Source organism: Sphaeramia orbicularis, chromosome 13, assembly GCF_902148855.1.
Source record: "Sphaeramia orbicularis chromosome 13, fSphaOr1.1, whole genome shotgun sequence".
In the NCBI taxonomy this organism is placed as follows: Eukaryota; Metazoa; Chordata; class Actinopteri; order Kurtiformes; family Apogonidae; genus Sphaeramia; species Sphaeramia orbicularis.
This window is the reverse complement of record NC_043969.1, coordinates 45,174,638-45,191,458: the sequence shown is the minus strand read 5'-3', so window position 1 is coordinate 45,191,458 and position 16,821 is coordinate 45,174,638. Positions and strand designations below refer to the sequence as shown.

General features: G+C 33.7%; 1 protein-coding gene across 1 annotated transcript in view; it reads right to left on the bottom strand.

Annotated features, from left to right (window-relative positions):
• The window catches only part of LOC115430956 (calcium-binding protein 8), a 222,416-nt gene that overhangs the window by 119,541 nt on the left and 86,054 nt on the right, over positions 1 to 16,821 (bottom strand). The window contains exon 3 of the mRNA XM_030151161.1: positions 12,622 to 12,765. Within this exon, the coding sequence (XP_030007021.1) occupies positions 12,622 to 12,765 (144 nt within the window). The remainder of the gene's footprint in view (positions 1 to 12,621; positions 12,766 to 16,821) is intronic.

The window sequence follows — 16,821 nt, the reverse complement described above, 5'->3', positions numbered from 1 at the left end:
TAGTTGTACCAGGTATTAAAATGAACAAGAAATTGAAGAAAACAAGGGTGGTGTAATCATTTTTTTCCAGTGACTGAAATGAACGATGGGAACCGAGTCTTTGTAAAGAGCTGTTCATTGTTTTGTTTTGTTTTTTGAGGGAGTGTCCGATTGCCTGTCAATTTACCTACATACTGTTCTTGTTCTTAGAATTGCACTATAGTTCAGGTATTTAACTAAGCGCAGTGATTAATCACTGTTGTGATTTGTGCAATTTTTTCCATACGTTTACACACATTTATTGTTCTTGTTTTGAGAAGAATAAAATGTTATTTCATAAGAAAATGTTTTATTTTCTTCTTCATTTTTAGACTACAGACTAGTCCACATAATGTACCGTGATGTTTTTGTCAAATTCCAGCCTTTGCCTAATGTCACCTCTCATGTCATGTATTTAGCCCACACATTTGAACTAACTATTCTTTTTTACGGTAAGATAATATTTACTGCCGGGCCAATTAAACACCTTTAAACTGTAACGTCAATCATCACATGAAGCCTATTTAGTCATTAAAACATTGGTGTTTCAAAGTAATGCCAAAAACATAAAAGAGCCAGTCTTTTGAACGGCTCTTTTCAGTGAACGGCTCCTGATTGAACGGCTCCCATAAAGAGCCAAAAGTCCCATCACTAAGCTGTAAACTTGAAACTCTTGCGATTTGTTACTATGATGGTACTTTTTATGCATTTATAAAATCCATTTGTAACTCATTAGATCTCTGCTTGCTTTTTTTTTTTTTTATCTCATCTGCAGAATTTGCATTTTCTCTGTTACTTTGGTTTAATATTTGTACATGAGGTGCCATCTGAGGACAGGGTTCCTCCATTAATAACCCAGTTTGCTCAGTCACTCCTCTTTTAGTTGCTCACTCACCCAAATGTAAACCCATTTTATATCCCTTTCTTCCCACCTGCTCTTGCTGTATCTGCAAATGAGGCTGGGACCTTGTCAGCGCTGAGTTACCCATGCAAGACGCTGCAGTCTGCCCTGTGCTCCTGCTGTGACTGACGCTGGACGCCACCTGGGGTCATGTTGGCAGCGGAACGCTGTAAATATACCTGTATCTATGCATATGCAGCAGGGCTAATGCAGGGCTTCAGGCCAGACGGAGGCCTGCTGAGACCCCAAGATGTCACAACAGCAGGACTGATGAATGACAGCGGAGATAAAGGTGGACGAGGTGAAGGAGATTAAAGCCAAACAGGATGATGAAGCACCCCAGGCTACACAAACGGAGTGTGTAAAAGAAGCGCTCATAGCCACAGTGACAACGACCGCCGCTTTGGGAACCGTCGTTTGAAGCTACATGTTGGCAGTGAACCAGGAAATGTTTTTGACAGAGTTGACCATATTTGGACAAGAAAGTGAAAGCATGGGGAGAAACATATCCAGCTAATGCTAATGTTAGCTTGATAAATGGTAAATGGACTGCACTTATGTAGAGCCTTTTCTACACCTTCATGGTGCCCAAAGCGCTTTACAGAGCCTCACATTCACCCTGGGGTGCCGCAAGGAATTGTGGGCCCCATGAAAGCTAAACAATGTGGACCCTTTATAAAATTCAGTATTTTATCAATTTGTCGGAGTGGGGGGGAGCTTGGGTGTGTGGGGGTGCGGTCCATAACTAACATTACTAACACTGGCGTGAAGCAAAAGTGAAACTTAACATGCTTTCAATGTCCAACTCCTGACTTTTCCATGCCTCTATTATACAGCTGGCCTAGTACGAAATTTTCACAACATCTAACCCATATCCACTGGACCCCCTCCACTTCTCTATGGGCCCCCCAGAAATGCTGGGCCCCATGAATTTGTCATGTTTACCACCCCCTTTACAGCACCCCAGCATTTACCTATTCACACACACACACACTCCTACACCATGCTGCCAGTAGGGCTGTGTATTGGCAAGAATCTGGCGATACGATACAAATCACAATACTAGGACCACGATACGATATATCACAATATATCATGATACTGTTAACCCTTTCATGCATACTGGTCACTACAGTGGACAGCTGTTCTACAGCTTTTCTCTTCTATATTCAAGGATTTTGTTGTTTTTGTTGTTTTGGTTTTTTTTTTTACACATATCTTTATTAAAGTTTTGAGACACTACATATCTTTTCTGACATGAATTGGTAACATTTTGTAGATCTCTTCTGAGCATAAGCCCCTAGAATCACAAAGCTCTCCCCATAGTTTTCACACAATTTATCAGTAAATACATGTTTCTGTGTGTCAAAAATGAAACATGTGGTATCCAGCTGAGTGGACATTTTTGCAACTTCATGAAAAATAGGTCCATAAGAATTTTTTTTTTCCATTATTATCTTTTTTATGTATTTTTTAATTTTTTAAAATTATTATTATCATTATTATTATTATTTTATTTATTTATTTTTCAGTAGAAAATTTTCAATCGCATTGTTTTTTTCATGCCTGAAGAAGAATAAAACACTCATAATTTCTTCTCATAATTCATGCATGAAAGGGTTAAAAAGGCAGGTTTTTTTGTTTCTTTTTTTTTTAAATGATTATTTCCTTGAAGAACTGAATTACACCCGAAATATGCACAAATACTAAACACATTTTTATTTGATCACAACAGGATCTAATGCTATATGACAAAATGTTCCTGTGTTCAAACTGAAATTATATTTTACAGACATTACAGTTTAAGATCCTGTTCAAATGTTCATATTCTATTAGTTCAGAACTAACATCAGAACATTATTTTTGTGCAATACCAACAAAGGAATTAACATTAGTTAATAAAAGAGTGTTAAATAATAATAAATAAAAGATAAACAAAAACAAAAAAACAAAAATGAACCTCCACAATATCTGCATTTGAATAAATGCCTGAAAATATCAATACAGTACTTTTTAATATCGATACAGTATTGTGAAATGAAATATCACAAAATATTGCAGAACCAATATTTTCTTACACCCCTAGCTGCCAGGGGAGCAATTTAGTGTCTTGCCCAAGGACACTTCGACATGTGGACACGTGAAGCCAGGATTCAAACCGCCGACCTTTCAATCACTGGACAACCCGCTCTACCAAGTGTACCACAGCTGCCCGCATATAAACATAAATGCAGTACTGTTACCTTCTATTAATGTAATAACACACTAACTAATGCTAGCTGCCATCATTAGCTAGCATTATACATATACAATATTGAATTAATGCTAATATTAATCAACTGCACTGTGTTGCAACAAGAAAAAAAATATTAAAATAAACTTTGTCAGGTGTCAGTGATTGCATTTCTCTGATCATCTAATGCAGGTTGAATAAACCAATGAATCATCTTGAATGAATCAGTGAATAAAGTATCATTTCCTGCCAGATTTTGCTGCTCTAAGTGTTATGAAGAACATAGAAGAACAGCAGGATGGGAAAGACTTCCAGATGAATAACATAATAGTGAATAATACAGCAGCATGAAACCATCAGACACCTGATGCTTTGGGAGAAATCCTGACAGTCAAGAACTGACAGTGTGACCAAATATTTTTATTTCTAAACCTCACCAGCTGATAGTGTTCATAAAATTGGAAGCAGCAGGATGGATTAGTGAGAAAACATGCAAATTACTGCTCCGTTTATTTTAACCCATAAAGACCCAAACATCCACTGTCAACCAGAACCATCTACTGATCTAAACTGATTAATTCCTGTTGAACCACGAAACTTATCAATACATGTAAATAATTGGTGTAAAATACAGTTACTCATCTTTTCATGGTCATCAGATATGACCCACTTGGACGTTCAGAGGCTCCGTAGTTACCATGGAAACACCGTCATCTTCTACAACACTGATTCATCAGTAAAACCCATGGAGCTGGATCAGTGACAGTGGACGGAGATGCTTGTTGTTTTTGTGTTCAGTTAATGATAGATTTTGTTGAAAAACTCACTTTATCCTCAAGTTTTTTTCTGATTTGATCAAATAACCTTTGAATTTACTCTGAGCTTTTATGAATATCCACAAGATCAGTGAGTTAAATATAGAAAAATACAGGATATAGATAGAAAAATGCAAAATGCAGAGGATACAGGGTGGGGAAGCAAAATTTACAATGAACATTTAGTTGTTTTTTCTCAGCAGGCACTTCGTCAATTGTTTTGAAACCAAACATATATTGATGTCATAATCATACCTAACACTATTATCCATACCTTTTCAGAAACTTTTGCCCATATGAGTAATCAGGAAAGCAAACGTCAAAGAGTGTGTGATTTGCTGAATGCACTCGTCACACCAAAGGAGATTTCAAAAATACTTGGAGTGTCCATAAAGACTGTTTATAATGGAAAGAAGAGAATGACTATGAGCAAAACTATTACCAGAAAGTCTGGAAGATACTATTAAAGAAGAATGGGAGAAGTTGTCACCCGAATATCTGAGGAACACTTGCACAAGTTTCAGGAAGCGTGTGAAGGCAGTTATTGAGAAAGAAGGAGGACACATAGAATAAAAACATTTTCTATTATGTACATTTTCTTGTGGCAAATACATTCTCATGACTTTCAATAAACTAATTGGTCATACACTGTCTTTCAATCCCTGCCTCAAAATATTGTAAATTTTGCTTCCCCACCCTGTAATATTATAGAGAGATAGAGACAGAGATAAAACTGTGTGGTCATGACTAAAACTTAGTGATTTAAATCCATTCAACTTAAACTTTTTTGTACTTTCAACTGTGTCTACAAATTAGTAGAATATACTAAACATTTTATAGCAATGTAATAAAACTTAGATCATTTAAGTACATTGTAATTAAAGCATTCTAGTAAATACAAAGTCCGGGCTTACAGTGTAAAGTGCTACATAAATCAACTTTTACTGATTGAAAAGCTGCTGCAGTGCTGTGATCTGGACTGAACCAGAGCGTTTGTGAAGGACACCCAGAGCTCAAGAACACTCACAGGGATGGGTCTGACAGCAGAGACCAGCAGAGCACATAACCTATCAGTGTCTTACTGATCAATAGCTGTGAATCTGAATCGTCACAGCTGCCAAGAGACAATCACGATCAGCCATTACTGTTCATCTGCCAACAACCCCACCCCCACCATCCCCTCCCACCTCCTGACCGTGTCCGCTAGATCAATTCCACAAACTTCTTCAAAAACAGAACCATTTTTCTCAATATGGACTTGTCAATTCAACTCTCTGTAGGGAAAAACTGTCCTTATATTGTTGTTTCGTCCCTTTTATTCATCATCAATCTGTAAACCAGTCAGATTCTTGGCGTCCCAGAGCCATTCCAGACAAAATGGTTAGGTCTCCTCTAGATGTATGAGCACAGGCCTGTCTCCTGAGTCCAATAAAAACCAGGAGTGGATTATAAGGCGGGTCTCTAACGATATCAAGGTCTAGGTTGACACAAACAAATAGAGTCGATCCTCAAATACAGACAGACAGGTTAAAAAAATATGGATAAAAAATCTAGTACTGACACTTGAATCCAATGCTTACTTTTACACTTTTAATTTAAAGGAGTGATCTTTAGCTTTTTTTTTTTTTTAAATGAATTAACAGCCTGATCACAATCAAGGTGAACAAGTATATTTGCAATCCGTTATTAATCAGCATTGCAAAAAGATCCCCCCCAAAACTATTCCCAAAATGTTTCTTTGGCCATCTTATGACTAGAACTTGCAATCTTACAAATTTGAAGAAAATCGGATAAAAACAGATAAAATGGCGACCCAATGAGAGTGAAAACATGGGCACAATTTTATTGTTATAAGAGAGCAAAATTATTGTACAATGGCAGTGGATGGAGGCACTGGGTTTATGTTCAGTTAATGACATATCCTCCTGAGACCCAACAATGCATTTTTGTCTTCTGTAGGGGACTAGAGTTTCACAGCTTTATTGAAAAAAAAAAAAGTTGTTCACTGCTAAGGACTTTCCATAAAAATTTTTAAAATGCATCTGAAAAAAATGCTGCATTGTGCTGTTTCCAATAAAGACAATTAAATGTAAAAACAAGCCAAAACTTGTACTTTCCTGGGTCTCAGGAGGATATTTGCTGAAAAAGTCACTTTTTCATCAGTTTTCTCTGTTTTTTATACAATAACCCTCAACTTTAATCTAAGTTGTTATAAACATCTGCACAATCACCAAATTAAATGTAAGAAAATACCTGATTTTGACTGAAAAAAATGCAAAATAAAGGCGATAATATAATGCTAAAAGGGGATAAATCACTTGAAAAAGGTTAAACATGAAGAAAAATTAATTTGAGCACTGCCACAAAAGTAGAAGTGGGTCTTTATGTGTTAAAACTAATATGTGTTTACATTGTAACTTTTAGCAACTTTGATTATTGATCAAATTAACACTATATTGTGAACGTACGCAGCTGTTTAATGCATACTGCAGGGCTTTCTGTCTATACTTACACAATTTGACCTATATTTTGGAATATCTCTGTGACGTCAGAGAGGAAAGAGGGAAAAGAAAAGGGGAGAGCGAAGGGGTGGGGGCATGGAACGTGGCAAAGACCCTCACAAGAAAATATCAACAGCAGTAACAATAACAATCATAGTGATAATTATAATAACAATAACTAGAACGAGACCTGAGTAAGACTAAGCGAAGAAAAACAGAAAGAAAAAACAAAAAGAAGAATAAATAAAACATATTAAATAAAAAAAAAAAAGAACAAAATATCATAAACAACAGCACGAATAACACCAGCGACAAATCTGCACGATGACACTGTGACATCGTTGAAAACACTGCAGACTGAGATGTTAGGTCCAAGGTGTAGCATCAGTGACTAACGATTGGTTGATCTAAACCATGGGTGTCAAACATGCGATCCAGGGGCCAAATGCCGGGGGCCAAATGGTCCAGTTTGGCCCCTGGGATATTTTTGCCAAGTGCAAAAATTCCACAGTCTTGAATTGAATTAAGCAAAAAAAAAAATTTTGCTTGAATTAAGGAAAAAATCTTGAATTAAGCGGAAAAAAAAAAAAAAACTTCAATTAAGTAAAAAAATCTTGAATTAAGCCAAAAAAAAAAATGTAGAATTAACAACTTTATTTTTTTTTCTTCTTTGTTTTAGTGCAAAAAATAACACTGAATTATGAAAATATTTACATTTACAAACTATCCTGTAACAATAAAATGTGAATAACCCGAACAAATATGAACAACCTGAAATGTCTAAAGAAAATTCAGCCCAATTTGAACTCTTTTCTGCCTGTTCCTCAGTGTTTAGTGTCTGTAGATCTGATCCATCATGCACATGGACAAATGATAAGTTGAGGAATAATATTGTTAAAATTGCACTAAATTTTCTTACGTTTTTTAATTAAAATTTCAGTTTTTTCAGGGTTTTTTTTTTGTGGCTAGTTTATAAAAGTAAGTATTTTCATAATTTAATGGTTTTTTTTTTTACACTAAAACAAAGACAAAAATTTGGAGTTGTCATTATTTATAGGTTATTATGTTATTATTTTTCTGGTCCGGCCCACTTCAGATCAAATTTAGCTGAATATGGCCCCTGAACTAAAATGAGTTTGACACCCCTGATCTAAACCCCCTATCTCCCAGGCTCCGCCCCTTTTTCCGGCTCTCCAAAGTCATTGTTGACTCCTGCTCGTCCATCCAGTTTCATGACAACTTGTGCTGCTGTTCTTTTTGTGCGTCTAATCCTGATAAACGAGCAAACCGACGTGGGTGAAAACATCCCCTCCTCGGCAGATGTAATAAATAATCTGCGTTACTCTTCGCTGACGTCCTGAGACAGAAGCCGCCGTTGACCTTGGCCGGCTCTAAAAGTAGCCCTGCCTCCTTCCTTCAGCCGCAGCAGACGACGCATCCAAACCCGGCCCTGAGGCGTAAAGCGGCTTCGATCTCCTGAGATCCCCCAGCAGATGAGTCACACCAGGAATAAAGGCAGTCCAACTTTTTCAACTTCAATATCCAGCCTTGAACATTAACAGTATTTCTCCAGCCTCAGTGAAAAGCACTTATCAAAGGCGTAGAAATAGGAATTTGCACACATCCCCACTGATCTGACATTTGCATATTGCATTTTTCCAATCTCTGCCTTACACAATTTCATCTTCGACTCAGGATAAAATGCCAGTCACAGCTAACGCAGACGCTTCTGACTGTTGCCTTATTTTCCCTGTTGTTAGGAGGGTCCATTTAAACACTAAAAGGCTCACAGGTGACGTTGGCTTTGCAGAAAGAAAAGAAAAAAATGAGAGGATTTTACACTTTTTGTGACTGGAGTTACAATGCAGTATCACAAATCCTGCAACAACAAATTCGTTTATTTAGTTCCAGCTGTAGAATAAATACCAAAATAAATCAACTGTGTGTAAATGACAGTGACCATGAAAACGTGTTGAAAACTGTTTTTGAGCAAAAACAGACAATAAACTAAGTCGATCATTCAGTGGAATCAAATAGCTGTTAAATATTTACCCATAAACACCCAAACATCCACCGTCGACCAAAACCATCTACTGATCTAAAACATTTAATATCTGTTGATCCACTAATCCTATCAATCCATGTAAATAATTGGTGTAAAATGCAGTTTGTCATCTTTTCATGGTCATCAGATATGACCCATTTGGACGTTCAGAGGCTTCGTAGTTACCATGGAAACACCATCATCTTCTACAAAATTGATTCACCAGTAAAACCCATGGAGTTGGATCAGTGACAGTGGATGGACACACTGGGTTTATGTTCAGTTGATGATATATTTGACTGAGAAAGTCACCTTTTCTTCAGTTTTCTCTGTTTCTGATATAATAACCCTCAACTTTAATCTGAGCTTTAATGACAACATTGATTCACCAGTAAAACCCACGGAGTTTGAGCAAGTGCTCGATTGTGAGCGACTGTGGGCTAGTTGAACAAAAATATGCAGAAATGAACAAAATAAGCAACAAAATGAAGAAAAATGAACAAAATAAGGAACAAAATGATCACAAATGAACAAAATAAGCAATAAAATGAACAAAAGTGAACATAATAAGGAATAAACTGAAGAAAAATGAACAGACTAAGGAACAAAACGAACAAAAATGAAGCAATAACAATAAAAGAAGCAATAACATAATATAAAAAAAAGGTACAAACTGGGTAAAACTAGCCACAAAATGAACAAAATAATCAATAAAGTGATAGAGTGAATCAAAACATCAACAGGATAAAATATGAGAAAATAAGCAACAAAAATCGACACAAATGAAAATAATAAGTAAGAAATTGATAAGGTGAACCAAACAATCAACAGAACAAACAAAACTAGATAAAATATGAACCAAATAAGAAACAAAATGAACAAAAATAAAGAAAATATGGAACAAAATAAAAGTCTAGACAAAAAGTCAACAAAATAATCAACAACATTAACAATGTTGGACACAATATTATCAAAATAAGCAACAAAATGAGCTGAAATGACCACAATAAGCAACAAAATATTTAAAAATGACCATAATAAAGGACAAAGGAACAGAGTGTCAACTCCTACAGGTATCTGTTATTACCTCCACCAGGGAGCTTATGTTTTTGTTGGTGTTGGTTTGTCTGTCTGTGTGCAACATAACTCAAAAAGTTATGGATGGATTTGGATGAAAATTTCAGGAAATGTTGATACTGGCACAAGGAAAAAATGATTAAATTTTGGTGGTGATCGGGGGGGGGGCACTAATCTGCCTTGGCAGAGGTCTGTGCTCTCCGAGTGCTTTTCTTGTTTTAATAGTATTTTGTCCAGTTTTGTTAACTTTTGTAATTATTTTGTTTACTTTTTGTCTGGATTTGTTAATTTTGTTCTTATTTTGTTCATTTTTGTCTTTATGTTGGTTAATGTTTTCCCTTATTTTGTTCATTTTATTGCTTATTAATCATTATATGGTAAACTTAGTGATTTTATTGATTGCTTTGTTCATTTGTTTGCTTATTGTTTATTTTGGTTTTTTTTCTTTGTTTTTCTTTGTGGTCATTTTTTTTTCCTTAGTTTGTTCATTTTATCACTTATTATTCATCATGTGGTACACTCAGTCATTTTATTGGTTATTTAGTTCATTTTGTTGCTAATTTTGTTCATTTGTGTTTTTATTTGTGGTCACTCTGTGGCTTATTTTCTTCATGTTTGTTCGTTTTATTGCTCATTATTACTCGTTTTGTTGCTTATTTAATTCATAGTTCAACAAGTTTTGTTCAGTCTGTTTTTCTTTTTGTTCACTTTAAACTTTTATTGACTGTTTTGTTCTTTTTTTAAATTTTTTGTTACTTTTTTTGGCTGATGTTCATTTGTGCTCATTTTGTTGCTTATTTTCATAGTATTTTATACACTTTGGTTAACTGTAGTAATTATTTTGTTTACTTTTTTTTTTAAATTCTGTTCTTACTTTGTTCATTTTTGTCTTTTTTGTTAATTTTTTTTTAATATATTCTTTTTATTGCTTATGATTCATTATGTGGTACACCTTTGTTGCTTATTTTATTAATGTTTTAACAAGATTTGTTCATTATGTTATGTCCGCGCTGTCTTCTCTAGAAAAGCATTCGTAGAGCGCAGACCTTCGCCAAGGCAGATCAGTCCCCCCCCCCAATCACCACCAAAATTTAATCATCTGTTCCTTGTGCCATCAATTGTGTATCAACATTTCCTGAAATTTTCTCTCCAGGCGCTTCTAGTTTATTTCTGCTTTGATGATAATTTACGCTCACTTTTGTATGTTTGAAAACGACTGTCTCCACTGACACTGTGAACATTCTGCACGTTCATCTCATTGAGCTCACGTTTCTATTGTCATCCATCTGCGTCGGTCACATGTCAAGTGGAAATCCAGTAACTGTGTTTGAAACGAGTACAAACTCAGATATGGATGAATAAATGTTTAATGGACTGAGAAGTGGATGGAAAAAGCTGATGTTTATTATCATGCACATGTTTGTTGATTATGGATTAGACCGTATTTTTAGTTCTGAGCAAAGGGAGAAAAAAAAACACACAATGTAGGACACGTGTCAGCACAGATCCCATGTATAACAGAAAATAAACAAACACAGTGTTAATAATCGGGGTTTTTCCTTCTTAGATAAACTCTATAGGACAACAAAAATTGATCTGATTTTGATTAAGTCACACATAAAACTAATGAAAAGATGAGTAAACAAATTCACAAAATAAGGAACAAATTGACAAATTAATCCACAAAATGAAAACAAATGGATAGAATATGAACAAAGTAAGGAACAAAAAGAAAACTGTATAAAACATGAACAAATTCAGGAACAAAATGAACAAAACTAGACAATATATGAAAAAAGTAAGAAACAAAATGAACAGAAAGAAAAATGACCAACAAAAATGTCCCAAGTATAAAAACCAAAATGGACAAATATTACCAAAATAAGGAACAAAATTAACAATGTGAGACAAAAATTGAACAAAATAATCAACAGACTGATCTAAACAGGACAGAATAAGTACAAAAAGAAAAGGAGAATGAACAAAACTTGCTAAAATATGAAGAATATCAGCAACAAAATGAACAAAGTAAGAACAAAATGAAAAGATCTAGACAAAAAGTAAACAAAATAATTATGACAGTTAACAAAACCGGACAAAATACAATTAAAATAAGCACAAATTAACATAATAGGCAACAAAATGAACAAAACTGAATTAAACATGAACAAAATAGTCAAAATTTTAAAGTGAACAAAAAGAAAAACAATAGACAAAACATGACCAAAATAAGCAAGAAATTCATAAAATAAGTGACAAAATGAACGAACATGAATAAAATAAGAACAAAATGAGCAAATCTAGACAAAAAATAAACAAAGTAATTACGACAGTTAACAGAACTGGACAAAATACTATTAAAATAGGCAACAAAATGAGCACAAATTTGCTAAAATGTGACCAAAATAAGGAAGAAAATTAATGAAATAAGCAACAAAGTCAACAAACATGAATAAAAATGAACAAAATAAAAATTAAATGAACAAATCTAGATGAAAACTAAACAAGATAATTATCAATTAACAAAACTGGACAAAACACTATTAAAATAAGCAACAAAAGTAGCACAATTTAACATAAAACTTCCTAAAATACGACCATAATAAGCAACAAAATTAATTTAACAAGTAACAAAAGAAACAAAATAAGAACAAAATGAACAAATCTAGATAAAAAGTAGACAAAATAATTATGACAATTAACAAAACTGGACAAAACACTATTAAAATAAGCAACAAAATGAGCACAAATGAACACAATAAGCAACAGAATGAAGAATCAGAGACTAAAATGTAACTAAATAATCCTAATAATAATAATAATTGCAGATTTTTTAAACACTTGTGACACATTTGTTCTTGAACCTGTTTGACTGTTCCTGTTTCTTCTGTTCATTATTTCATCGTGGATGTGATTCAGTTTGTGTCTGTGACGACTGAAGGTGTGAACGTTTACACCTGTGTGTGTGTGTGTGTGTGTGTGTGTGTGTGTGTGTGTGTGTGTGTGTGTGTGTGTGTGTGTGTGTGACTCACCGTCCATATCTAGTCTCTGCATGATGATGGCCAGCTCCACCTCACTGGGCATGTACCCCAGGGAGCGCATGGCCATCCCCAGCTCCTGTTTGGAGATGAACCCGTTCCCGTCGCGGTCCAGGACCTTAAACGCCTCCCGGATCTCTGCCAAGACAAACAGGAAACACACTCAGCACCCGAACGCAACAGCCAGGCATCCCACTGATCTTAGGTTCAAGACATAGAAATAGATTTAATGACTAAGAAACACAAGAAACACAAGTACACATGTGTCCTCAGATGTAGTACACAGCACTAAGAAAGAAGAAAGAACGGATAAACGCATCATTATTCAATTAGAGTAGTACTGAATTGAAAAAAATGAACAAATTAAAGAACAAACTTAAGAAAATATGAACAAAATAGTCAATAAAGATTAAAATGAATAAAACTTGCTCAAATGTGAAACAAAAATAGCAACAAAATGAATAAAAATGCAACAAAATGAACAAAAAGGAAGAAAATATTGTCAAAATACTCAAAAGTTTAAAGTGAACGAAAGTTGCTAAAAAGTGAACAAAATTAGCGACAAAATGAGCAACAACAAACAACAAAATGAACAAACATGAACAAAATATTATCAAAATAGCTAATAAAAGTTCAAAAGTGAACAAAAAGAAAAGCATAATGAACAAAACTTGTTAAAACATTAATAAAATAAGCAACAAAAGTGTACCACATAATGAATAATAGGCAATAAAATGAATATATTAAGAAAAAAATGAACAAAAAAAGACAAAAATGAACAAAATCAGAATAAAAAAAAAAAGTAAACAAAATAATTGCTATGGTTAATAAAACTGTATAAAATACTATTAAAATAAGCAACAAAATGACCACAAATGAACATAAGCCAAAAAAAGTGACAAAAATTTAAAAAAAGAACAAAATAGACAACAAAAGTTTAAAGTGAACAAAAAAAAGACTGAACAAAACTTGTTAAAACATTAATAAAATAAGCAACAAAAGTGTACCACATAATGAATAATAAGCAATAAAATGAACATTTCAAGAAAAAAAATGAACAAAAATACAGACAAAAATGAACAAAATAAGAACAAAATTTACAAAAAGTAAACAAAATAATTACTACAATTAACAAAACTATAAAATATTATTAAAATAAGCAACAAAATGAGCACAAATGAACATCAGCCAAAAAAAACTAACAAAAAATAAAAAAAGAACAGAATAGTAAATAACAGTTTAAAGTGAACAAAAAGAAAAACAGACTGAACAAAACTTGTTGAACTATGAATTAAATAAGCAACAAAACGAGTAATAATGAGCAATAAAATGAACAAACATGAAGAAAATAAGCCCAAGAATGACCACAAATAAAAACACAAATGAACAAAATTAGCAAAAAAATGAACTAAATAACCAATAAAATGACTGAGTGTACCACATGATGAATAATACGTGATAAAATGAACAAAATAAGGAAAAAATGACCACAAATAAAAACAAATGAAACAAAACAAAATAAACTAGAAGCACTCGGAGAGCGCAGACCTCCGCCAAGGCTGATCAGTGGCCCCCCGCCGTGGGCCCCCCCACCCCCGATCACCACCAAAATTTAATCATTTCTTCCTTATCCCATTTCCAACAAACCCTGAAAATTTCATCAAAATCTGTCCAAAACTTTTTGAGTTATGTTGCACACTAACGGACAGACAGACAGACAGACAAACAAACCCTGGCAAAAACATAACCTCCTTGGCGGAGGTAACAATAAGCAAACAAATGAACAAAACAATCAATAAAATCACTAAGTGTACCATATAATGAATATTAATAAGCAATAAAATGAGCAAAATAAGGGAAAAAATAACAAACATAAAGACAAAAATGAACAAAATAAGAACAAAATTAACAAATCTAGACAAAAAGTAAACAAAATAATTACAAAAGTTAACAAAACTGGACAAAATACTATTAAAACAAGAAAAGCACTCGGAGAGCACAGACCTCTGCCAAGACAGATCTGCCCACCCCCCCCCCCCCCCCCCCCCCCATCACCACCAAAATTTATTCAGTTGTTCCTTGTGCCAGTATCATGAAAATCCGTCCATAACTTTTTGAGGTATCTTGCTAACAAACAAACAAACAAGCAAACAAACAAGCACACAAACAAACAAACAAGCACACAAAGCAAAGTGATCAGAGTAAAAACTAAAATTAACCTCTGCCATGTTTGTGTTTGAATAAATGAAACAATGAGCACAAATGAACATATAAGCAAAAAAAATTTTTTTTTACAAAAATGTAAAAGAACACAATAGTCAATGAAAGACTGAACAAACCTTGTTGAACTATGAACTAAATAATCAATAAAATGAGTAATAATGAGCACTAACATGAACACGAAGAAAGTAAGCCACAGAATGACCACAAATAAAAATAAGAATGAACAAAACCAGACCAAAAATGAACAAAACTACACCAAAAATGAATAAAAATGAACAAAACCAGACCATAAATGACTAAAAATGAATAAAACTAGACCAAAAATGACTAAAAATGAACAAAACCAGACCATAAATGACTAAAAATGAATAAAACTAGACCAAAAATGAATAAAGATGAACAAAACCAGACCATAAATGACTAAAAATGAATAAAACTAGACCAAAAATGACTAAAAATGAACAAAACCAGACCAAAAATGAATAAAAATGAACAAAACCAGACCAAAAATGAATAAAAATGAACAAAACTAGACCAAAAATGAATAAAAATGAACAAAACCAGACCAAAAATGAATAAAAATGAATAAAACCAGACCAAAAATGAATGAAGATGAACAAAACTAGACCAAAAATGAATAAAAATGAACAAAACTAGACCAAAATGAATAAAAATGAACAAAACTAGACCAAAAATGAATAAAAATGAACAAAACCAGACCAAAAATGAATAAAACTGAACAAAACTAGACCAAAAATGACTAAAAATGAACAAAACCAGACCATAAATGAATAAAAATGAACAAATCCAGACCATAAATGAATAAAAATGAACAAAACTAGACCATAAATGAATAAAAATGAACAAAACTAGACCATAAATGAATAAAAATGAACAAATCCAGACCATAAATGAATAAAAATGAACAAAACTAGACCATAAATGAATAAAAATGAACAAAACCAGACCATAAATGAATAAAAATGAACAAATCCAGACCATAAATGAATAAAAATGAACAAAACTAGACCATAAATGAATAAAAATGAATAAAACTAGACCAAAAATGACTAAAAATGAACAAAACTAGACCATAAATGAATAAAAATGAATAAAACTAGACCAAAAATGACCAAAAATGAACAAAACCAGACCATAAATGAATAAAAATGAACAAAACTAGACCATAAATGAATAAAAATGAATAACACTAGACCAAAAATGAATAAAAATGAACAAAACCAGACCAAAAATGAATAAAAATGAACAAAACTAGACCAAAAATGAATAAAAATGAATAAAACTAGACCAAAAATGACTAAAAATGAATAAAACTAGACCAAAAATGACTAAAAATGAACAAAACCAGACCAAAAATGACTAAAAATGAATAAAACTAGACCAAAAATGACTAAAAATGAACACTGAAACATCCACCTGAACATGAAAGGCCACAGAAACTTAAACTCTGTCCATTTCAGTTTTCCTGTGGCGCTCTGCTTTTCTGTCTCCACGTCTACAGTTCCATTTCAGATGCACTGACGCTGACACTGATGCTGGGCTCATGACTGTGAATTCATCGAACATTTAATGAAGTCAGTCTCTACGTCACCCTCCCTCCTCCTTCACCATTATTCACCCCCCCCCGCCCCCCCCCACCCCAGGACTGACCCAGCTCTAGGCTCTACATTATGCAATTAGTCTCGCACCGCCGCCTTTAACTTAACAAGATCAATTCCACCCATCGATTCATTTTCTCCACCTGCACTCACCTCCTCCTCCTCCTCCACCGCGCATATCTTTCTAAGGCATTTCCCCTTTCAGTCCCCGTCTGTTTTATATTTACAGCTGTTTTTACAGGTGTTTTAATTATTATTTTAAGACATGAGTAGGGTCTGGGTTTATGAGGATAGTGACAGCACAAAAAAATCCTAATATTCAACAAAATATAGTACAAAAATGAACAAAATA